Source organism: Pelecanus crispus, chromosome Z (assembly GCF_030463565.1).
Source record: "Pelecanus crispus isolate bPelCri1 chromosome Z, bPelCri1.pri, whole genome shotgun sequence".
NCBI classification, from domain to species: domain Eukaryota; kingdom Metazoa; phylum Chordata; class Aves; order Pelecaniformes; family Pelecanidae; genus Pelecanus; species Pelecanus crispus.
Genome location: NC_134676.1, coordinates 22,964,902 through 22,985,239, shown reverse-complemented (window position 1 = coordinate 22,985,239; position 20,338 = coordinate 22,964,902). Strand labels below are relative to the sequence as shown.

The 20,338-nt window shown below is 42.2% G+C and overlaps 2 protein-coding genes across 7 annotated transcripts in view; one reads left to right on the top strand and one right to left on the bottom strand.

Annotated features, from left to right (window-relative positions):
* NDUFAF2 (NADH:ubiquinone oxidoreductase complex assembly factor 2) overlaps positions 1 to 9,633 on the bottom strand; it is a 72,826-nt gene extending 63,193 nt beyond the window's left edge. The window contains exon 1 of the mRNA XM_075726275.1: positions 9,507 to 9,633. Coding sequence (XP_075582390.1) covers positions 9,507 to 9,633 — 127 coding nt within the window. The remainder of the gene's footprint in view (positions 1 to 9,506) is intronic.
* A 251-nt stretch (positions 9,634 to 9,884) lies between these two features.
* Positions 9,885 to 20,338, top strand: part of ERCC8 (ERCC excision repair 8, CSA ubiquitin ligase complex subunit) — a 30,187-nt gene continuing 19,733 nt past the window's right edge. For 4 of the 6 annotated variants that reach the window (XM_075726109.1, XM_075726107.1, XM_075726106.1 and 1 more), the window contains exons 1-6: positions 9,885 to 9,968; positions 12,193 to 12,288; positions 12,426 to 12,527; positions 17,050 to 17,173; positions 18,740 to 18,821; positions 19,442 to 19,510. In XM_075726109.1, coding sequence (XP_075582224.1) covers positions 9,892 to 9,968; positions 12,193 to 12,288; positions 12,426 to 12,527; positions 17,050 to 17,173; positions 18,740 to 18,821; positions 19,442 to 19,510 — 550 coding nt within the window. In that variant the 5' untranslated portion in view covers positions 9,885 to 9,891. Of the gene's footprint in view, positions 9,969 to 10,542; positions 10,559 to 12,192; positions 12,289 to 12,425; positions 12,528 to 17,049; positions 17,174 to 18,739; positions 18,822 to 19,441; positions 19,511 to 20,338 lie in introns of those variants that run through there. The other 2 variants (XM_075726110.1, XM_009478836.2) reach the window with 2 other exon arrangements.

Here is a 20,338-nt window from a genome sequence, read left to right as displayed (position 1 = left end):
GGGCCCAAAACTGGACACAGTATTCCAGGTGCGGCCTCCCCAGTGCCGAGTACAGGGGGACCATCACCTCCCTGCTCCTGCTGGCCACACTATTCCTGATACAATAGATGACAGTACAAATGAAGATGTTGAAAAAGTTTAAATATAAGCTGCCCATCAGCCTTTAGAAAAGATTAAAAATATATACCAGATCTTATATATTTAGTGCCTCTTATCTTCCTGCATTTTTTAATAAATTGGTTATTAAGAGTCTTTATAAATTATTTTCAAGGGAAAATGGAATCAGCTATTGCCTGTAAGATATATTTCATTGTAATAAATGCATAAACTATACGAGGAATTTGTTTTGTAATTAAAAAAAATGAACATTTTAAGTATCACTCCATGTTCTGCAGCAAGAACAATTCATCACGTAGCAAAGCTATGGCAATGCCCTGACAGCATATTATACAATAAGAAAAATAAATGCATTACATTGATAAATCTAGTCTGTTTGGTGAAACAGTTGTCTGAGATACTGAAATGAGTCATCAGTCACCACTACGCAACTCCCTATTCCCATCTTCCATCACATCCAATTTAAGTGAGCCTACTAGGGGAGGTGCCTCGCTTGACCTGCTGTTTACTGACAGAGAAGGGCTTGTGGGAGATGTCATGGTCAGAGGCCATCTTGGGCTTAGCGACCATGATATGATAGAGTTCTCGATTCTTGGCGATGTAAAGAGGAGGGGCAGCAAGACCGTTACCATGCTTCTGGAGGGCAGACTTTGGCCTCTTCAGGATGCTGGTTGGGAAAGTCCCTTGGGAGGCAGTCCTGAAGGGCAAAGGGGTCCAGGAAGGCTGGGCCCTCTTCAAGAAGGAAGTCTTAAGGGCGCAGGAGCGGGCTGTCCCCATGTGCTGTAAGACCAACCGGCGGGGAAATCGACCAGCCTGGCTGAACAGGGAGCTTTTGCGGGGACTCAGGGAAAAAAGGAGAGTCTACCACCTTTGGAAGAAGGGGCGGGCAACTCAGGAGGTGTACAGGGATCTTGTTAGGTCCTGCAGGGAGGAAATTAGAAAAGCAAAAGCCCAGCTAGAACTCAATCTGGCCAGTGCTGTAAAAGACAATAAAAAAATGCTTTTATAAGTACATCAGCAATAAAAGGAGAGCCAAGGAGGATCTCCATTCTTTGCTGGATGTGGGGGGGAACATTGTCACCGAGGACAAGGAAAAGGCTGAAGTACTTAACGCCTTCTTTGCCTCTGTGTTTAACAGCCAGACCGGTCATCCCCAGGGTACTCAGGCCCCTGAGCTAGAGGATAGGGATGGGGACCAGAATGGAGCCCACATAGTCCAGGAGGAAGCAGTTAATGACCTGCTACGCCACCTGGACGCTCACAAGTCTATGGGGCCAGATGGATCCACCCGAGAGTACTGAGGGAGCTAGCGGAGGAGCTTGCCAAGCCACTCTCCATCATCTACCAGCAGTCCTGGTTAACAGGGGAGGTCCCTGATGACTGGAGGCTTGCCAATGTGACGCCCATCTACAAGAAGGGCCGGAAGGAGGACCCGGGCAACTACAGGCCTGTCAGCCTGACCTTGGTGCTGGGGAAGATTATGGAGAGGTTCATCTTGAGCGAACTCCACAGGCAAGTACAGGTCAACCAGGGGATCAGACCCAGCCAGCATGGGTTCACGAAAGGCAGGTCCTGCTTGACCAACCTGATCTTCTTCTATGACCTGGTGACCCGCCTGGTAGATGATGGAAAGGCTGTGGATGTCATCTACCTGGACTTTAGCAAAGCTTTTGACACCGTCTCGCATAATATCCTCCTCGGGAAGCTGGCAGCTCACAGCTTGGACAGGCATACTCTTCGCTGGGTAAAGAACTGGTTGGGTGGCCGAGCCCAGAGAGTTGTGGTAAATGGTGTGAAGTCCAGTTGGCAGCCGGTCACGAGCGGTGTTCCCCAGGGCTCTGTTTTAGGGCCAGCCTTGTTCAATATCTTTATCAATGATCTGGACGAGGGGATCGAGTGTGCGCTCAGTAAGTTTGCAGATGACACCAAATTGGGTGGGAGTGTTGATCTGCTGGAGGGTAGGATGGCCCTGCAGAGGGACCTGGACAGGCTGGACCGATGAGCCGTGGCCAGCTGTATGAGGTTCAACAAGGCCAAGTGCCGGGTCCTGCACTTGGGTCACAACAACCCCATGCAATGCTACAGGCTTGGGGAGGAGTGGCTGGAAAGCTGCCTGGCCGAAAAGGATCTGGGGGTGTTGGTAGATAGCCGGCTGAACATGAGCCAGCAGTGTGCCCAGGTGGCCAAGAAGGCCAACAGCATCCTGGCTTGTATCAGGAATGCTGTGGCCAGCAGGAGCAGGGAGGTGATTGTCCCCCTGTACTCGGCACTGGGGAGGCTGCACCTGGAATACTGTGTCCAGTTTTGGGCCCCTCAATACAAAAAAGACATCGAGGTGCTGGAGCATGTCCCGAGAAGGGCAATGAAGCTGGTGAAGGGTCTGGAGCACACGTCTTATGAGGAGCGGCTGAGGGAGCTGGGGTTGTTTAGCCTGGAGAAGAGGAGGCTGAGGGGAGACCTTATCGCTCTCTACAACTACCTGAAAGGAGGTTGTAGTGAGGTGGGTGTTGGTCTCTTCTCCCAAGTAGCTAGCGATAGGACGAGAGGAAATGGGGTCAAGCTGCACCAGGGGAGGTTTAGGTTGGATATTAGGAAAAATTTCTTCACGGCAAGGGTAGTCAAGCATTGGAACAGACTGCCCAGAGAGGTGGTGGAGTCACCATCCCTGGAAGTGTTCAAAAAACAGGTAGAAGTGGCACTTCGGGATATGGTTTAGTCTAGTCTACCCTTGATTGGTCTAGGTGGGCTTGGTAGTGTAGGTTAATGGTTGGACTGGATGATCTTAAAGGTCTTTTCCAACCTAGATGATTCTATGATTCTATGAAAATTTCTTCACAGAAAGGCTAGTCAAGCATTGGAACAGGCTGCCCAGAGAGGTGGTGGAGTCACCATCCCTGGAAGTGTTCAAAAAACAGGTAGATGTGGCACTGTGGGACATGGTTTAGTCTAGTCTACCCTTAATTGGTTTAGTGTGGACTTGGTAATGTTAGGTTAATGGTTGGACTGGATGATCTTAAAGGTCTTTTCCAACCTAAATGACTCTATGATTCTAACTGAAGAGTCATCTCAGAGTTAATGTGTTGTGGCTGGACCTCTCATGACAAGAACAGTGCAGTTGTACTATTCAATCACTGTCATCACTTTAAGGTAATCTTTTAAAAAATACCACTTGCAGAGTGTTAATTAAATACAGTCATCTTTTGTTCCAAATGAGCCTACCTCACCAGAGTGTTGAAGGTTTGACTTGACTTTGGACATAGTAATTTCTTCCCACTTGAAAACAGAAGTAACTGACGAACATTACACAATGTACCTTGAGTCCCACCATGTCTGAAGGTCCATGTTTTCAGAAAAGTAACTACCCTAATTCTGAATTCTTTTGTATTCCTGTGGGCAGAACAGTTTCTTTTTCAGGGTCTTTCCCCACTGTCTTGACACTTAAATTCTACTTAACTCCTTTTCTATTTCTAGCAATTACTTTCTTTACTGAATCTACTAACTTCTTATTTTTACAGTCTAGGGACTTTCAATGTTCACTTTCTCTCTTTCAAGAGAATTAAAGGAACCAGACCCAAACAGCTCAGTTTTACATCTTCCTTCTCTTCCTCTCCAAACTGCCAATCCTTTCTATATTCACCCAGCAGAACTATGATACCCTTGCAAGCTCATATCTTTTTGCCATTACTCATTAGACCATTTTAAAATAAGGCAAAACACCTATTAAAATCAGCACCTTTGCACATCACTGACAGCCGATACCACTGTTTAAATCTCCACAATGATTCCCTACACCACAATGAAATACATTCAAGTTGCTAGCTCTTCTTCTGACCACCTAATTATTCAGATACAGTCCAAAATCAGGAATGCAATTTCCTGTTACTACAAACAGGTAGTGGTGGTCTCAGCGTACAATTGCTACATCTTGAGTTTGAGATGTTGGGATATTTGCGAGACTATGTCTATGGTAGTGATGTGATTCAAAGCAAGTGTGGTTTTGTAGTCAATCCTGTCCTGCCTCTATTTACCACATGCTGATTTGGATCTCAAAGTAGTTTCTGTGTGTACAACTTGCTTTTTTTAAGAAGAAATTCTCACTTATAAAACATTTCAAAAATTAGCAGGATATTAGGTGCCAAGGCAATGTGAAGGCCACAGCTGCAGCACTTACCTAACACTTTTTTACCTTTTTGAGAACTTCAGACTGCATGTATTGTAGACATTCAGTCCTGGGAAACATACTAAATTTAACCCGAAGTAAACTCTCTGAATCACATGTGATGGAGGTGTGAGGAAACTCAACATCAACCACTTGGATCCACTGATCTGCTCCTACCGCTCCTTATTAAAGCAGACATGGCCCCAGGGTCCAAGAGCATCCTAGACTCTGGACTGAGTGTAGGAGAGAGCAATTCAGAACTGAGAGAAACTAAACACGAATTCTTCGCACCGTAGGCTCCATGTATTTCTATTCTAAACCCTTGTCAAAGACCAGGGAGGGCAGGCCAAAAGAAAGCTGTCAGCCAGCTTTTGCTTGAAACACAAGAAGGCACTGAGACTACCCACGCCATCCATTCTCACCTCTAGCTGAAGGTGGGATCTTCCTGCTGGTCTGAAACAAAGGTCAGCCCTAGGTCTGGGTCCTGATAGACCTACCATGTCTAGGACATGAAAGAGAAAGCAGCAGCTGTCTGTTCTGCACTCTCTTTCTGCAAGAGCTTATTTGCTCAAGTATAGTACAAAGCAATAAAGCACATTAGACCCAGCACTGTGCTAGAGCTAATCAGTGCTCCCCAAATCCGAAGGACAGCAAAGCATGCCACAGACACACTCAGTGACCTTGCAGTGGAACCTGTACCCAACAGCTGAGCATCTCTACAATGTTTCCTCTACAATTCATTTCTTTCCAGTGCTCTTCCCATCCTGCACTGATCCCTATATGGCTAGGACACAGGGTAAGCCATGAACTACATACGCTGCAGATCTTCCTAATGTACAAATAATACTCTCCAACACTTAAAAGAAAGCACTGCTTCAATATGGTCATCCTCCACACTTTTAAATTCCTAACTTCTTTACAAACTGAGCGTCAGAAACGTTCTGCACGTGCACATTTTATTTTCTACAGACTAAAATAAATGTCCTTCCCCATCCCATGTCTTTAACCTTCTTCACAAGTTTTAAAAGCCCCCAAGTCCCCATGTGACCCTCTTGTACACAAGTGTGACCAGCACAGGATGCTCCCCAAAAGCACTATAAGGCGAAAGCAAGCTAGTTACCACCACCCAAGGCAGTGGGTGTACCCACCTGTGACCACTTCCCTAGTCAGTGGATCGGTAGCGATAGAATGACCTGACTTATCCTCAGCCACAAGCTAACACAAACCTGAGGGAGGACTGGCAAACTTTCCTGCTCTGGAACAGACCAAACCTAGTATCTTTGCTCTGTGGACACCACAAGGATTGCCATCCACAGAAGTAAAAGCACAAATTACAGCAGAAATGAGCCACCAGTGGGTGGGGACAATGAATGGATATAGAATCTCCTACATCCAAGTAACCCAAAGCCACAAAGGACTGCCACAAGAGGCTGGCTAGGTTCAGGGAAGACTACGTCTTAAAATAATAACACTCAGGAGGAAGTCTGTTTTGCAAGGAAAGTGGATAATGGGCTGTAAGGTGGAAACAGAGGGCGAAAATAGGTATCCAAATCAAGAGAACACAGAAATTAAATTTATAACTACTAATACAATACATGCTGTACTACAAAAAATTTGTCAGTTGTGCAGATGCATGTTCTCAGAACCCTTTAACCACTAAATTGTATGCTCTTTGTTCAGAAATAAGCAAGGCTTGATCTCAGCTGATCCCCCAGTTGAATCATATGACAGTTGACCTGCTGTAAGATGCTCATAGCTACCCCCAGTCTCCTCCTGCACCACCTGAACTGCTAATTTAATAAAAATACTTTTTTTATTAGTGATTCAGATAAAGAACAAAACTTTGAGTAGTTCTGGACTCCCAAGAGACAGCTGGTGGATCCCTCTAGATAGTCTCCTGCAGATGACAGGTAACACTTCTGACTATTCCAAGAACATTTTCCAACCCGCTAGGCACCCACAAATTATTAGCAAATTCATCTTCCACAGTCTTAAATTTTGCACACTAAAAGGTCTAAAAAACATCAAAGTATCACCCACTGAGAAAACAATTTTGATAAGAACCTATCTTGTCAAATGAACAATTTCACATCAGTTTTCACTTACTATCTTGTGAATATACTTACAAGTTATTACTTGTTCCTCTATTTTTCCAGCACCCATGCCAGTTAACCTGATTCATGGAGGGTTTTTTCTTTTGAGGTCACTAAAACCTCACGATTTAGCCAGGTTAATTTATTACTATACTTCTTAGCCTTCATCCACATTAGGGTAATTAATACTTGTGCCTTTAACAGTTGGAGGAGGTACAGGTATGAATTGTCCTACATACCCTCTCACTTACTCTGTTTCAATATTCACAGGCTCTCTCCCATACATTCTCTGAATTTATTGAAGCCCGTTTTCCTGAAGTAAGCTTGTTTTCATTCTACTTATTTCCCTCCGTCCTTAATGGCTGTTACATCCCACATCTCATGGTCAAGTGTGTCTGATTGTAAAAGTGAGTTCCATGAATTAATGTAACACAGAACAAATCAACAGACTAAAAAGCAAAGTTTGAACGCCTTCACAAAAAAATTTCACCATCACTTTCTTATTCCTGTGGGGAAGTCTTGCTTACTTCATTTAGCGTTCTTTCATTCTGCTGATGCTGAGGGGTTAGGTTTTTTTAGATCATCCAGAGCGACAGCTAGTGCACAGTGTCAAATATATGTCAGTAAATTAAACAGTAAACAAAATCTTCAGAAGTAGTATTTTCACACAGAATTCTAGTAGTAGTATTCTTCACATGCACTCTCCTGTTCTCTAGTTACATAAAAAAGGACAGTAAGAGAAAATTAACTAACTGTAAATGAACACATTTATGGAAGATGTGGTGTTACTTTTGAGTATCTCAAATTTCAGTTTGTAAAGCAAAATTATGATAACTCTTCCCTTACTTTCGTTCTGAAGACAGAAGAGAAGCACGGGAAGAGTGAATAAAACATTAGCCCTTTGCCAGATTTTTTTTCTTATTCTGCTTTTTAATGTTTTTTAAAATACACTGTTTTTCCCATACAATATGCATTTGACTGGGTCAGATTAGAGGAATTGAAAAGGTTAATAGCAAACTACTAGAAGGCAGAGAAAAACTGAAGTGAATATGGTTAGGAAGTATTAGACTCCGTACAAGTTCCAGCTCTTGATTTTGTTTCAAGGCATCTTGTATAACCTTATGCTATCTAACAGCTCATCCTCTTCATTCCCACTTCTATGCCAGCTCTAGCTTACAATTTATTCATCAAGTAATTGTACTTCATTTTTCTATTAAAGTTTTCTGCAGGAAGATCAAATAAGTGACAGTAAAAAGTTAGCAGCAGAGAGAAGAAAATAGAAGGAGGAGATCTCTCCCTTTTCATGGCAGTAAAGCATTGCATTAGTGAAAGCTGGTGGTGCAGAATTTTCAACAGATAAAGACACAGAAAGTAAGACAAGTGGAAGAATGAGAGAGGAAAATCTAATAACAGATAAGTACTGATAATTCAGTAGACCTGCACTGTCTCATCTGTTATCACTAAAATATACTTCACTATGATTTATAGAAGTGCTGTTCTCACCCACATAAGCCAGAGTTGCAACTGCAGAGCATTTAAGAGCCAGCCCTCCCTGCTCAAAGCAAAATCAGTGTAACTTCACCTCTGTTATGCTCAGTATTCCTACAGTTCATCTGAAGGAAAACTGGGAAACATAAAGGCTACCACAATGTCTTCTTAGATACAAGTATTTCAATTCGTTACTAACTTAAAAAGCTTCTTATGCTGTGCTCCTGCTGAGTTCAGTAGCTATGTCCCACCTGCCCTACCCTCTTACTGGCACTACAACTACCATATAATTAAGTTCTAAATACAGAGAATAGTCTTAAAGTTTCAGCAGAGGGCTTTCCCTGTGAAAGGCATGCCAGCATAAATTCAAATATCGAGAATAAAGACTGTATTTCTGATAAAACAAGCCATTTTTACAGGTAAATAAGGACTGATACTGCAATAATCACGGAGAAGAAATGCGACTGTAGTTTTTACTGCTTCCTGTATGCTAGAAGACACAGCCTTTGTGTCTTTGTACACCCTTCAAAGTCACCATGAACCCCAACAGAGAGAAGACCAAAAGCAAGATGCAGAAATCCTGGAAGTGTTACACTGTCGTATTAACCCAGAGGAAAGACACACTGCTGATGAAAGGGTGTGCACATCACTTGTTTGAGCAGACCTGCTTTAAGTCACTGCCAGTTGTTCATGAAGTTGCACAGCAAAATGGGTCAAGGGAACTGCTCTGAAGGCAAAATAACTCCAGAAGACATTACAGGCTTCTGAATGGAAGGTGTGCACCCCTTCCCTCCTCTCCTTTTAAGAAGGGTACTGACTTAAGTGACTGCACAGCCTCAGACTTTCTGCTTCTTGTAGTCTGAAGAATACCAAGTAGAAAGTCTAGAAAGTCTCCACAGCCTGGGGGTGCTCTAGTTGATGTGGTCATACAAAACACATGGACTACGGCAAGCAAATAAACAAGCCTGTGCGGGGAGAGAAAACACATCTGTAAAATATTACAGCACATGCACATAAGACACCTTCAGGGAAGCTGCCTTCAATAAATTACATGTAGCTGTGCAGCACAAGCATTGCACCTGTAGAGAATGATGTGAGGCTAGAAGAGCACCCAGGCTCCGGAACACAGGCAGAAACATAGAAAATTATTTTTCCTCAGGAGCACGGCGAGCGTACATACAAGAATTCATTTTAAAAGATATGCAAAGTGCTCTGAATTATCAAGAAGAGTCCATTTGTTTACTGCTGCCTACCTATCTACCAGAGGGTGATGCCTACGCTCTCAAGTCTCTTGAGGGCTGGCTTTAGGTTTCTTCTTGCACTGGAGCATCAGCCTAATGAGGAACGGAACGTGGTTTTCGAAGCGGGCCGCACAGAACGGGCCCACCCTCGGTCCCCGCAGCAGCTGCAGCCCTTCCTTCGGGCAGAGGCCGCCCTTCTCCGCGCGGCGGCAGCAGTCACACCGCCGCGCTGCCCGGGGCTCCCGGGCGGCGGGCAGAGGCAGCACGGCTCCCTACGCGCGTCTGGCTTCGGGCACCCGCAGCGGCCGGCACCGGCGGCAGCCAGCGGCACCGGCCCGCCAGGCCCCCGGCCGCGGCCCCCGCCGGCAGGCCGCCCTTGGCGCCGGCGGGGCGGCCCCCCGTGCCTACCTGCGCGGGTCTGGTGCTGGGGCACCCGGTAGTACTTGTTGCCGAACTGGTCGGTGCCCACCAGCTCCTTGGCGGGCCCGAGGAGCCGCAGCCGCAGGGCGCGCAGCACCTGCCAGGGGCGGCTCATCCCGGCCAACCGCCGGCCGCGCGCCTCCCGCCACCAAGGTCGTCACCGCCGCCGCAGCCAACGGGCCCCGCCCCCGGCAGCTGCGTCACACGCGCGCGCCGTCTCGCGTCCTGCCCTGCCCAGCTGACCGCGCTCATCTGTGGCGGGCATGCCAGCAACGCCGCTCGCCATTGGTGGAGGGCGGCCTGCTCCGAGCCAATCCCGGTCGCCCCTGCCCCAAGATGGCGGAGCGGTGTCGAGTGGCTTCGCGCTCCCGCCATGTTGGGGTTCATTTCTGCTCGTCAGGCCGGGCTCGACGACCCAGCGCGGCTGCGCCGGGCCGAGACCACCCGGAGGTAGCGGGGACCGGCGGGCAGCCGGGGCTGGGGCCGGGGCCGGGGCGGGGCTGCGCTGCGCGGGGAGGCCTCGGAGCGGCCGCCCCCGGCCCGCCAGGCGGCAGCGGTAGCGGCAGCCCCTGGCTCCGCCCCGCCGGGGAGCCCGAGCTGGGCCGGCCTGAGGTGGGGCCCGGGGCCGCCCTCGCTGCCGCCACGGCCGAGGGAGCCGAGCTCTGCCCTGCCGCTGCCCCGCTGTGTGCTCCGGGCGCGGCGAGCCAGAGCGGAGGCGCCGGGAACCCCTGGGGCCGGCCTGGGCTCCCGGGCAGAGGCTCCCGCCTGTCTGCCGTGCCTCGTCTCGGAGTTTCCCCTGGGGTTTTTTCCTGTTTACGTGTGCGGATCAGCAGCCCTGGGGTGGGCTGGGTAATGGTGCTTCGGTAGGCTGAGTAGGCACAGGGCAATAAACTGTAGCTCAGTGTTACTGCCCTTGCTACCTTAACGGTTTCAGGAGATGTTTCAATTTGCGTGCGGCTACCCTCTGCTTTGTGAATAGACAAGATTTATGTGATGGTTGTACGCCCGCATCAGTTCGCCCTCCCTCTTTCCAAAACTTGGTCTGTTGGCAGGTTGCAAAAGACTCAGATGCAGGTGTCTTATTAGGTTCCTAGTAGCTTTTGTGGAAAGTGATGCCTGCACAGGGAGGCTTATTAATATTCCTGCTAAAGGTTATGTGATATTATTTGTTCATTATCAGAAAATCAGTTTTGCAGCTGTATTTCAAGAGATATCCAATAAAGCCAACCTCTGTTCAGTTGCTTACACAGCTCTATCAGCAGGAAGGACTTGTGTGGGTGATTTACCCATACAATGATGCAGCTTTTGTGGCTGTATCATTGTCAAAAGAGTGTTTAAAATTGAAGTTAATTTTGGTGATTTCAGGAAGTTTCTTTCTGTGTGCGTTTTGACCCCATGATTTTGTCCTTTCTGTGCCCTCAGCACTTGTGTAGCATTCAGTGTTAAAAATGGAAGCACAGTGGACAGAATTTACGTTACTTGGACAGCTGTCTACCTAACGTTTCTCTTCCTAAACATTTTAATTTTGACTTTAAAACGAAATAATCTGTAGTCTTCAGTAGGTTGTATTTATAACTACATTTTATAGTAATATGTTTTGAAACATTTCCTTAGAGGTATTTATTGCTTCACTAAATTGAATTTTGGGGTCAAAAGTTTTTAACTGGGTATCTTGTTTATGATAGATCAAAATTCTTATTCTAGCTGAATTCTTGCATAATTATTTTTCACATCTCCTTTTAAGAGCTTAAATGACTTGCTACTTTTGAAGCATGCCTACAGACATGCTCTTGGGGGTCTGCCTGTAACAGCCTAAGGTTCATACATACAGATTTTTGCTGTTCAAGCTGAAGCTGATTAGGGGCACTCTGTGCTACAGCTTTTCAGTTACCTCCTTAGTAATGTTTTTCTTGTTAGTGTTTTTTACAAATCAGTGCTGCAGGAAGCACCGATCATCTTGTAAGGCTAATAAAATTAGGTAAATATCAGGTAGTATGGTTTAAGGAAGCAGAATGTGTGTCTTTTTTTTGACTATGTAATATTAGCATATTTAAAGATACAGGCTACTACTAAGTAGTATGAGATACTAATTGCAGCTCAGAAGAGTTTGTCTTGGAAGCTTCAGCATGTCGATAGCGTAGTTTTTATTTAATATTACAGAAAACATAACACACAAACATTGTTTCCTTAAAGGAAATACTGTAATTTATTACACTAAATTAATCTGTCCACTAGGTGTCTATAGTTCCAAGCAGGATGAAGCTTGGAAGGATGGTACATGATGAAGCCTCAGAGTAACTAGTATGGTTGCAACTAGAACAACTGCTTCTTAATGTTTCTTTTGCTCAGTGTTTTCAAATTGCATTCTGGTTTTTGTTTCATATGTTGACCCCAAATGCAGTTTTGCTATTCCTTTGAGCCTATTTTACATACTTATTTCTCTCTTACCTTCCAAACAACATAAAGAATAAAGTATTTTTTCTGCCAACTTCATAGGACTTATTTTGAGCCCTGTATCGTGTCTGCAAGTCTAGTTTTGCAAAAAAATAACAGGGATGAGTTAAGTGCATTGAGGAAGTGCAAAACTACAGTTCGAGCTGTTCAGAGCAACATAGTAACATTCTACAATTCTCTTGTTCATATATCTGTTTTTCTTCTTTGTTGTTGTTTTAAGGGTTCTAAGTTTGGAATTAAATAAAGATAGAGATGTGGAAAGAATACATGGGAGTGGTATCAACACCCTTGATATTGAGCCTGTTGAGGGAAGATAGTAAGTATATACTTTCGTTGGTAAAAAAAAAAAAAGCTTCACTGTGTTAAGGTACTATGGATTTATTTTCTTGCTAAACACTCAATTATACTGAGATCATGAGTGTTGTAACTTGTGTGCTTTATTAACACTTTCAGCATGTTATCCGGTGGGTCAGATGGTGTTATTGTACTTTATGACCTTGAAAATTTGAGCAGAAAACCAAGTTACACATGTAAAGCACTTTGTTCTGTGGGAAGGTAGGTATTCAAAAATACTATTAAAAGTTCATATTAATCTCTCTTGTGTGACTAGCATTAAACTCATGAACTAATGTGTATGCTTATTTCTAGGATAAAAAGGCTGTAAAAAATAGTGCCAGAAATCTTTGAAGGCTAGCATGATGCATTATGGTTTTTGCCGTGCAAAAAGAAGGAAGAAACTTTGTGAGGATTTATGTGATTTACTAAGTAGCAGGAGCCAATTGTTTTTTCTTGATTCGTCTACTCTAACAGTTATATATATACAATGACCATCTGGTATTGTTCGAGTAGATCTTTTGCAGTTTGAAAGTTACAATGGAGGGTGTTAATTGTACTCATATGGAAACTAAAGTAGAGAGGCTTGCTGTAGACCCCACCAAAAAGTCAGAGTTAGTACTTCAATCTCATGTTTTAACAGTAGAAAAAAAAAAAACCAACCAAAAAAAAAACCCCAACCTTCTTCCACATCACAGTTCCTCACCTGTGAGTTTTGTTACTGTTTCATATTGAAATTTGCTGAGTCTATGCCAGTAACAGTGAGAGAGTAATCTTGGGACTGTTGCAGAAATATTCCTTGTATCCCCCAAATACATACATGTCTCTTTGAATAATTATGTGTTTAAGCAAAAGGAAAATAATCTTTGCATAGTCCTGTTCATCTGATTGGAAAATGATCTAATTTTATTAGATTATTTGTTTATTTATTAGGGTTTTATTTTTCCTCTCCTTCTCCCAGCTTTACTAATAGCTATTTTAAGTTCACCAGGTGTTCACCAGGTACGGAAGTAATTAATATAGAACTTGCTAAGAACATATTTGTATGAAGACAGATGTATTACTGACAAAAATGGGACATAATTTTCTGAAGAACAGGGTACTACCATAATGTGTTCAATCTATATAAAGACTCAAAGCCTTTATTGATTTGACAGGCTTTCCTTGCAGGCGGTATAAACTTGTCCATTATGGGCATTAAGTCTTCTAGCAAAAGCTGTTTTTTTTCCTTGTGTTTACATAGTAATGTTATCTAGTAGTTTAGGACTTTATCTGAGGCTTGTAATAAGATACATCCTACTGTGTAAAAGATGAGTAGCTACATTTTCTGCTTATTTTTTCCCGGTCTTCAAATTATTTGAGCTCCAAGAGCTTCATGAGTAAGATTGATAAGAACAGAACAGATTTGTAACAATGAAAGGCCTAAGTGGTATGTTAGACCATAAGAAAGAAAAAGGGTAATAGAACATACATCAAAACAAATGGGTAGGAACAAAATCTACTGCAAGTAAGCTGCATTTGGTAAATGTTGATGGCTGGGACTTCGTGAATAAAATTAATTAAAATTGTAATTAAGAACAAGTAATGACTATACATCCCTAAATCTCAAAACCAAAATGAATTCTGAAACAGTTAAGCAAACTGAAGAAATACATGCTGAGAAGACACAACATAAAAAACTGGCAGATCTGTGCTAAAATCATGCCATTGTTAACTTCATTTAGGTCAGTAGAAATATTCCATACTTGAAAATTATGTTTATGAGCATAGTTGGTAGCTTGTTTCTTGAGTAGATGTTAATTGCATAGATGCATCTTTTATTTCTTACCAGTTGAGTAGAGACGTAAATCGTACTAGTAGAATCTGATTTTGTGTGATAGTGTTCTACATGATAGGCTTATTATTATTGCTTAAAGTAACCATAGTAGGTTTTTTTCCTCAGTTACATATTACCAGTATTCATGTAGCTTCCTAGTATGTTTTAAATACTTATTGTAGCTAATTAGCTACAGATACAGCTTCAGATGTTGGAATGTTATTCATGCAGAGTTCCTGATATCATAAATGAATTTATAATTACCAGTAAGATCTAGTTCCCATCTGATTATCTGGCTCCTATCTTTGAAGCCTATGGTAATGATGTGTTGCAAAAGTTTGCCTGTGTTCCAGGTTTGCAGGGCACAACGCAACTCTAGTCTCGAACTTGCTTAAAGAATAAGCTTTTGGTAGAGGCCCTTTGAAGCTGTTTCTGAATAGATTCTGAACTGGGCCTGCTGAGTGTTCAGTAGTTTAGAACATCAGAAGAGATAATTCCAGGTGGCAGGCTGTGAATGACCCCATGTTTGTCATATAGAATACAGGGTCACTATTGCAAAAAACAAGCGCTTAGCTTGTTCCACTGGGAGTCAGCACACAGAGCTTTACGTGGTTTCATAAGATCCATGCTGTCCTGTACCAAAAACTGTCATTTGAGAGTAACCTAACGGTACCGGTTTCTAGATAACATGTAGCTGATGCTTGTGTGTAAGATAGTCTCTTATACTCAAAACCTGTCTAGGAAGAAGGAATGACAGTGACCTTACTATCCATAGAATTAATTCTGTACTTCTCTTTGGTAGAAATGTTTGGGATAATCTGAGTAATAGGGGAAAATACTGCATATAGAATGAACTGGGAATAACATACAGCCCTGACACATGAAGCCAGGCTGAATGGCATGTGGCCACTACTAAGCCTAGCCAGATCAAAGTGATTCCTGCAGAGCTGCTCAAGAGGTTTTTTTAGTTCATTCCTCAGCCCTCTGGATTATGGGAGAATTGATTGCTCTGGTGCAGTGCTGAACACAGTCCAGTGTTGTGCACTTAGATTTATTGTACCAGGGTAATTAGTTCAATGAGTTTAGATTTTTCTGTACAGTGCATATGATGCCTCTGCAGGAATAAGTTCCTGCTGAGTCAGGCTTGATTTCCTGGCACTACAGGTACTGAAGAAGTTTAGCTTCACCCCCCTGTGGAATAAATGCACAAAATCTGTTGATTTTTAGCACCATGGCAAAGTAACAGGCTGTTGTAGGGTATGTTTCAGAGATAAGCAATGCAGGAGTTATTAAATTAAGCTCAACAGTTGCTCAATAGCTTTTGCTTACTATTTCAGTGCTAGCTTCTGTGCTTTCTAGCAACCCAAGTAAGCAGGAAGGTTTATTAGCTTAGGGGTAGTGTCAGATCTGTACAGAAGATCTGCATTTACACAATGATACCCCTGCAATAATTGTCTCTTTGGAGGCCAGGACACTTGAGAGAATGATGCAAAGATAAGAGCTGAAGTGAAGAAATCTAGTGAGCCCTTCACTAGCTGCAGGTGGAGCCAGTTGGACTGTTTTCGCATGTGTACTGTGTCTGGCTGGGATGGAGTTATTTTCTTCATAGTAGTTTGTATGGTGCTATGTTTTGGATTTGTGATCAGTCTTGATGACACACTGATGTTTTAGCTATTGCTGAACAGTGCTTGCATAGTGTCAAGGCATTCCCTGTTCCTCAGTCTGCCCCCTCAGCAAATAGGCTGGGGCTGGACAAGAGGCTGGGAGGGAACACAGCTGGGACACCTGATTGGAATTGGCCAAAGGGATATTGATATTCCATACCATACAATGTCATGTGCAGCAATAAAACTGGGGGGAGTTTTCCAGGGGTTGCCATTGCTCGGGGTGTGACTGGGCATCGGTCAGCCTGTGGCGAGGGATTGCTTTTGCATCACTTGTTTTTCTTTTTTTTGTGGGTTGTGTTGTTTTGTTTCCTTTTACTTATTAAAATGTTGTTATCTCAACCTGCAAGTTTTCTCATCTTTGCCATTTGGATTCCCTCCCCCATCCCACTGCAGGGGGGAAGTGAGCAAGCAGCTATGGTGGTTAGCTGCCTAGGGTTAACCCACAACAGCATGGTAGTGCTGAGTCTGGGAGCACGGTTTTGGGCCCTGAAGCTGGATCCATGTGGATCTAGCTCAGATATGAGTGGCCTAGGAGGTATGTGAAACAACCTGTATTGTTCAGAGCCTGGTCAATTAAATCATACCCTGGAGCTGTCAAGATTGGCTCTGGCCTCCCTTCTTCCCACCACTGTTAATGTATTATTAATTGTATTCTATTCTGTTACTGTGCATAGTTGAGTTGAAAGTTTCATATTGTTTTTCCTCTTTCATTTCTGAATGCAAAAATAATTAACTCTCAGTAACTCAGTTCACTGCTGTCTAATGACTTCGGTATACTTGAATTTCCAGTAACTGTGTAGCTGTAATCATTAGCTAATAATCATGAATTTTTGGAACTATATATGTGACTGTATTTTTCAGTGTATCCATTACTAAGACGGGGGATTCCACAAGCATAAATGGTTTGTAGTGTTAGGCCCTCACTTTAAACATTAGATCTTAAAACACTAGAATTAAAAATTTCAAAAGATATTAGTGTCTTTTATGCCTCAGACTGTGTGTCTTAATTTGAGATATGGTACAGATACCCATATTTTGGAAAGGTCAGTGATCTGTAGTTTCTTGAAATGAGGGCTCTTCGAAGTAATTAGTATTGGTTGATTGAAAATTGAGGCACCAAAACACGTAGTTCTTCTTGAAAACGAATACAAATTAAAAAAAAGCCCTTTAAACTATGTTTTCAACTTGTCATTGAGTATCAAGACAATTATAAGATGATGATCAAGACTCTAACCAACTGGAATCTTTTCCTTGATTTTAGGAGCCATCCTGATGTACATAGGTTCAGTGTGGAGACAGTCCAGTGGTATCCTCATGACACTGGCATGTTTACATCCAGCTCATTTGATAAAACCTTGAAAATATGGGATACAAATACTTTACAAGTAAGAGATAATTTCTATAGCTTGCAGGCTTCTTTGTATACATGTTATTCATTCCCCATCTGCAGTTCACCCAGAGCTCAACAGGAACAAGCATCCAGAAGGATGAAAGCCAACCGATTGTTAGAACTGTGGGTGCAGCAGAGGGTGGCGTGGTTCTGGCATTCACACGTACCTTGGTGTGTACCTGTGTGTTTCTGAAGACCTGAATGTCTAAACTGTACGCGAGCCTGGAACCCTTGGGACAATTCCTTTCTGCTTTTGCTGCGAACAAGAATACAACTAGTTGAATTTAGGTTATGTAAACTTGTCCACCAAGGACTGGTCTGAAGTTCATTCTTGGGGATTGTTGAGTGTGATGGTACTGTATAGCAGGGCTAATTATTTTTAGAAACCAAGGCCTAAATACTGCTTTTGAAGGACTGGTAGTCTTGGCATTCAGGGTCATTAGGTCCAAAATTCTGCTGTTGTAAGCACTGTAGACACCATTTCTAAAAGTTGGTGGAGAATGAGAGAAACCGTTAAGAAAATGCTGACCAATGTAACTAGCTTTATTAAAATAAACAGATTCTGTAGGATTTTGGGTTGCTTTGACTCATTAGTCCTCACGTGTAATTGTTGAACTACAGATTCTGGAGTGCAGTTTATCCTGTTTCCAGTATGCATGTATTAATGGATTTACACTGATGCTATTTGAATGTTTTTTCACGCATAGTGAAAGAATTTAAAAAAAATAAGAGGTCTGTCATCCTAGGGACACAATAGAGAATAAATTTTGACCTCTTTTTTTGTGAGATGTGAAGCTGTGCTGCAGTTACTAAATGTTCTCATAAATGCAAAGTTCAATTCACTTTCCAGGTAGTTCTGTGGGCATCATTTAGAAGACACAGTGTTCATGTGAAGGTTATTGATTGACCTGTTCTGCCACCAAAGGGTGTATCTGAAAACACAGAAAACTTAGTTTTACATTGGTTATTTTTTATATATATACACACAATATTTTAGAATGAGACAACAAAAGCAATTGTACCTGAAAGTAATTGTACTGATTATTAAAGCCAGTATTGTATTTCATTTTTAGCACTCACAAGGGAGCTAATAATTTTGTGTGGGGTTTTGGTTTCTTGGTTTTGGGGAGGTTTTTTTGAGGAATTGAAGATAGTGTGTGATGTTTGTGAATGACAAGGGGATTCTAAATTTAGTCTAAGTGCTTCTTTCCTGTTGACTTCTTTCTCCATATTATAACCTTCCTGTTTGCTGTTTTTTCTTGCTAGCTTTTTTAATTTTTGATAATTTTAAAATAATTTCCATTCATGCTTCTGATTAGCCAGTTTTCTTGGTCTGTCTTTTGGGTCATCTCTAAGCTCTGGCATAGTTGTTCTACTGTTGAAAACAGACTTACTTTGTGATGCTTGCATGACCTGGTTTCTAACCAGGAGTTATTGTTAGTATGTAAATAGTAATATTTGTATTAGTCTCATTTGTAGCTGTTACTTGAAAAATACTTAATAATGAGGATATACATTCCAATAACATACTTGGCACTGTAATTAATGTTTTTATTATCAGCCTGCAGATGTATTTCACTTTGAGGGAACAGTCTATAGCCATCACATGTCTCCAGTTGCTACAAAGCATTGTTTAATAGCAGGTATGGATGTGTTTTTAAGAAATGCCCTATGTATTTTGGGGTTATAGTAAAAAGCAACTAATATTCAGTAGAGATTTTTTTTTCCTTCCCCATCTTATTTTTACATACTTTGAGTCTTTACAAGATGTAAGGTCATTGGTAAAAGAAATTATTACCAGTTCGTTGGATGATGTTGATGAGAATATCACATTTGTTCTTCTAAAATAATGCATCAATGAATTCTCCTTCTAGATAAAAATTCCTAGCTAAAATTAGGTTACCTTTCATTATGTAAGTTACCATTTGAAGGCTATTAGATCCAAACATAGTGAATTGTGTATATGGGGGCAGGGGTGTATTGCTTACATGTACACAATTTAACTATGTTTAGCAAGAAAAATATTTAAAGGGAAGATATTTTTAAGTTTCGTAAGTGCTGTCCTGTTTACCACCAGTTTCTAAATTTTGTTTGTTATATGGTAAATTTACTTGGACTAAAAATGTAAATTGTTAATAGAATGCATTGCTCTGACTATGTTATGCAGCTAACATTTTTATTCTATTTCTTTGTCATTGCTCAGATTTTTTTGTTCTCTCAAATACTGGGGTTTTTTTAGCTGTCTTTGTTTCTCTTGTTACAGTTGGTACCAAAAGCCCCAAAGTACAGCTCTGTGACTTGAAGTCTGGATCCTGTTCTCACATTCTGCAGGGTAATTTTTAGTCTGAAACATAAATGTTAAACAATAACTACTTTGAGTAAAACAAGTCCTGTAAAGAAACACTGTATACAATGTATTCTTTGTAAGTAACATGACTAATTTATTTATTGCCAGTTGTGAAAGTTACACAGTGGAAAAGGTTCTTCTGGGTGTTAGTCTAGCGCTAATGAATTGGAGAATATAAGTATTAATTAATGAACAATTATTGCAGATGTTTGGGTATTTTCATCACCTAATCAGTAGTGATTACTATTTATTACAGGGTTAAGTGTAGGCATTGGTTTTGTGTTCATGGAAATTCAATATGGGGTGGTGCTTTTTAAAAAAAAGCAAAACAAAACAAAAAAAGCCCAACCACGAACACCAAAACAAAAAACCCTTCACTATTTTTAACAAAATATCCTGTGGAGGTGCTTGCATGGATTTGTTTGGAAGTTTCTGTATAACAGGCAAGATACTACTTGCTGTAGCAGGGTGGCAGCTAATCCTTTGCATTTACGTAATTCAGTAAATGTAGGGGTTTATTGTTGTGTAATCCATTACTTTTTGCTCTTAATGAGAATTTGCCCTTGATGTCTTTTTTCTAATATTTACTTTTTGGAGTGTGCGTACATATATGCATACTCAAGTGAAGGCAATTCAAGGTAAATCTTCATGCTTCAGAGCAGCAGGGCAAGAGCCAGATCTGATCTAGAAACTGTTCAGATACAGCAGTGTGCAAATGCGGCTCTTATTTCTTCACTGGCCATTTCAAGTCTGAAGGCAGCCTAGGTGCTTTCGTGTGATGCAGAGCTTAAGCCAGTAAGTCCTTCTGAACTG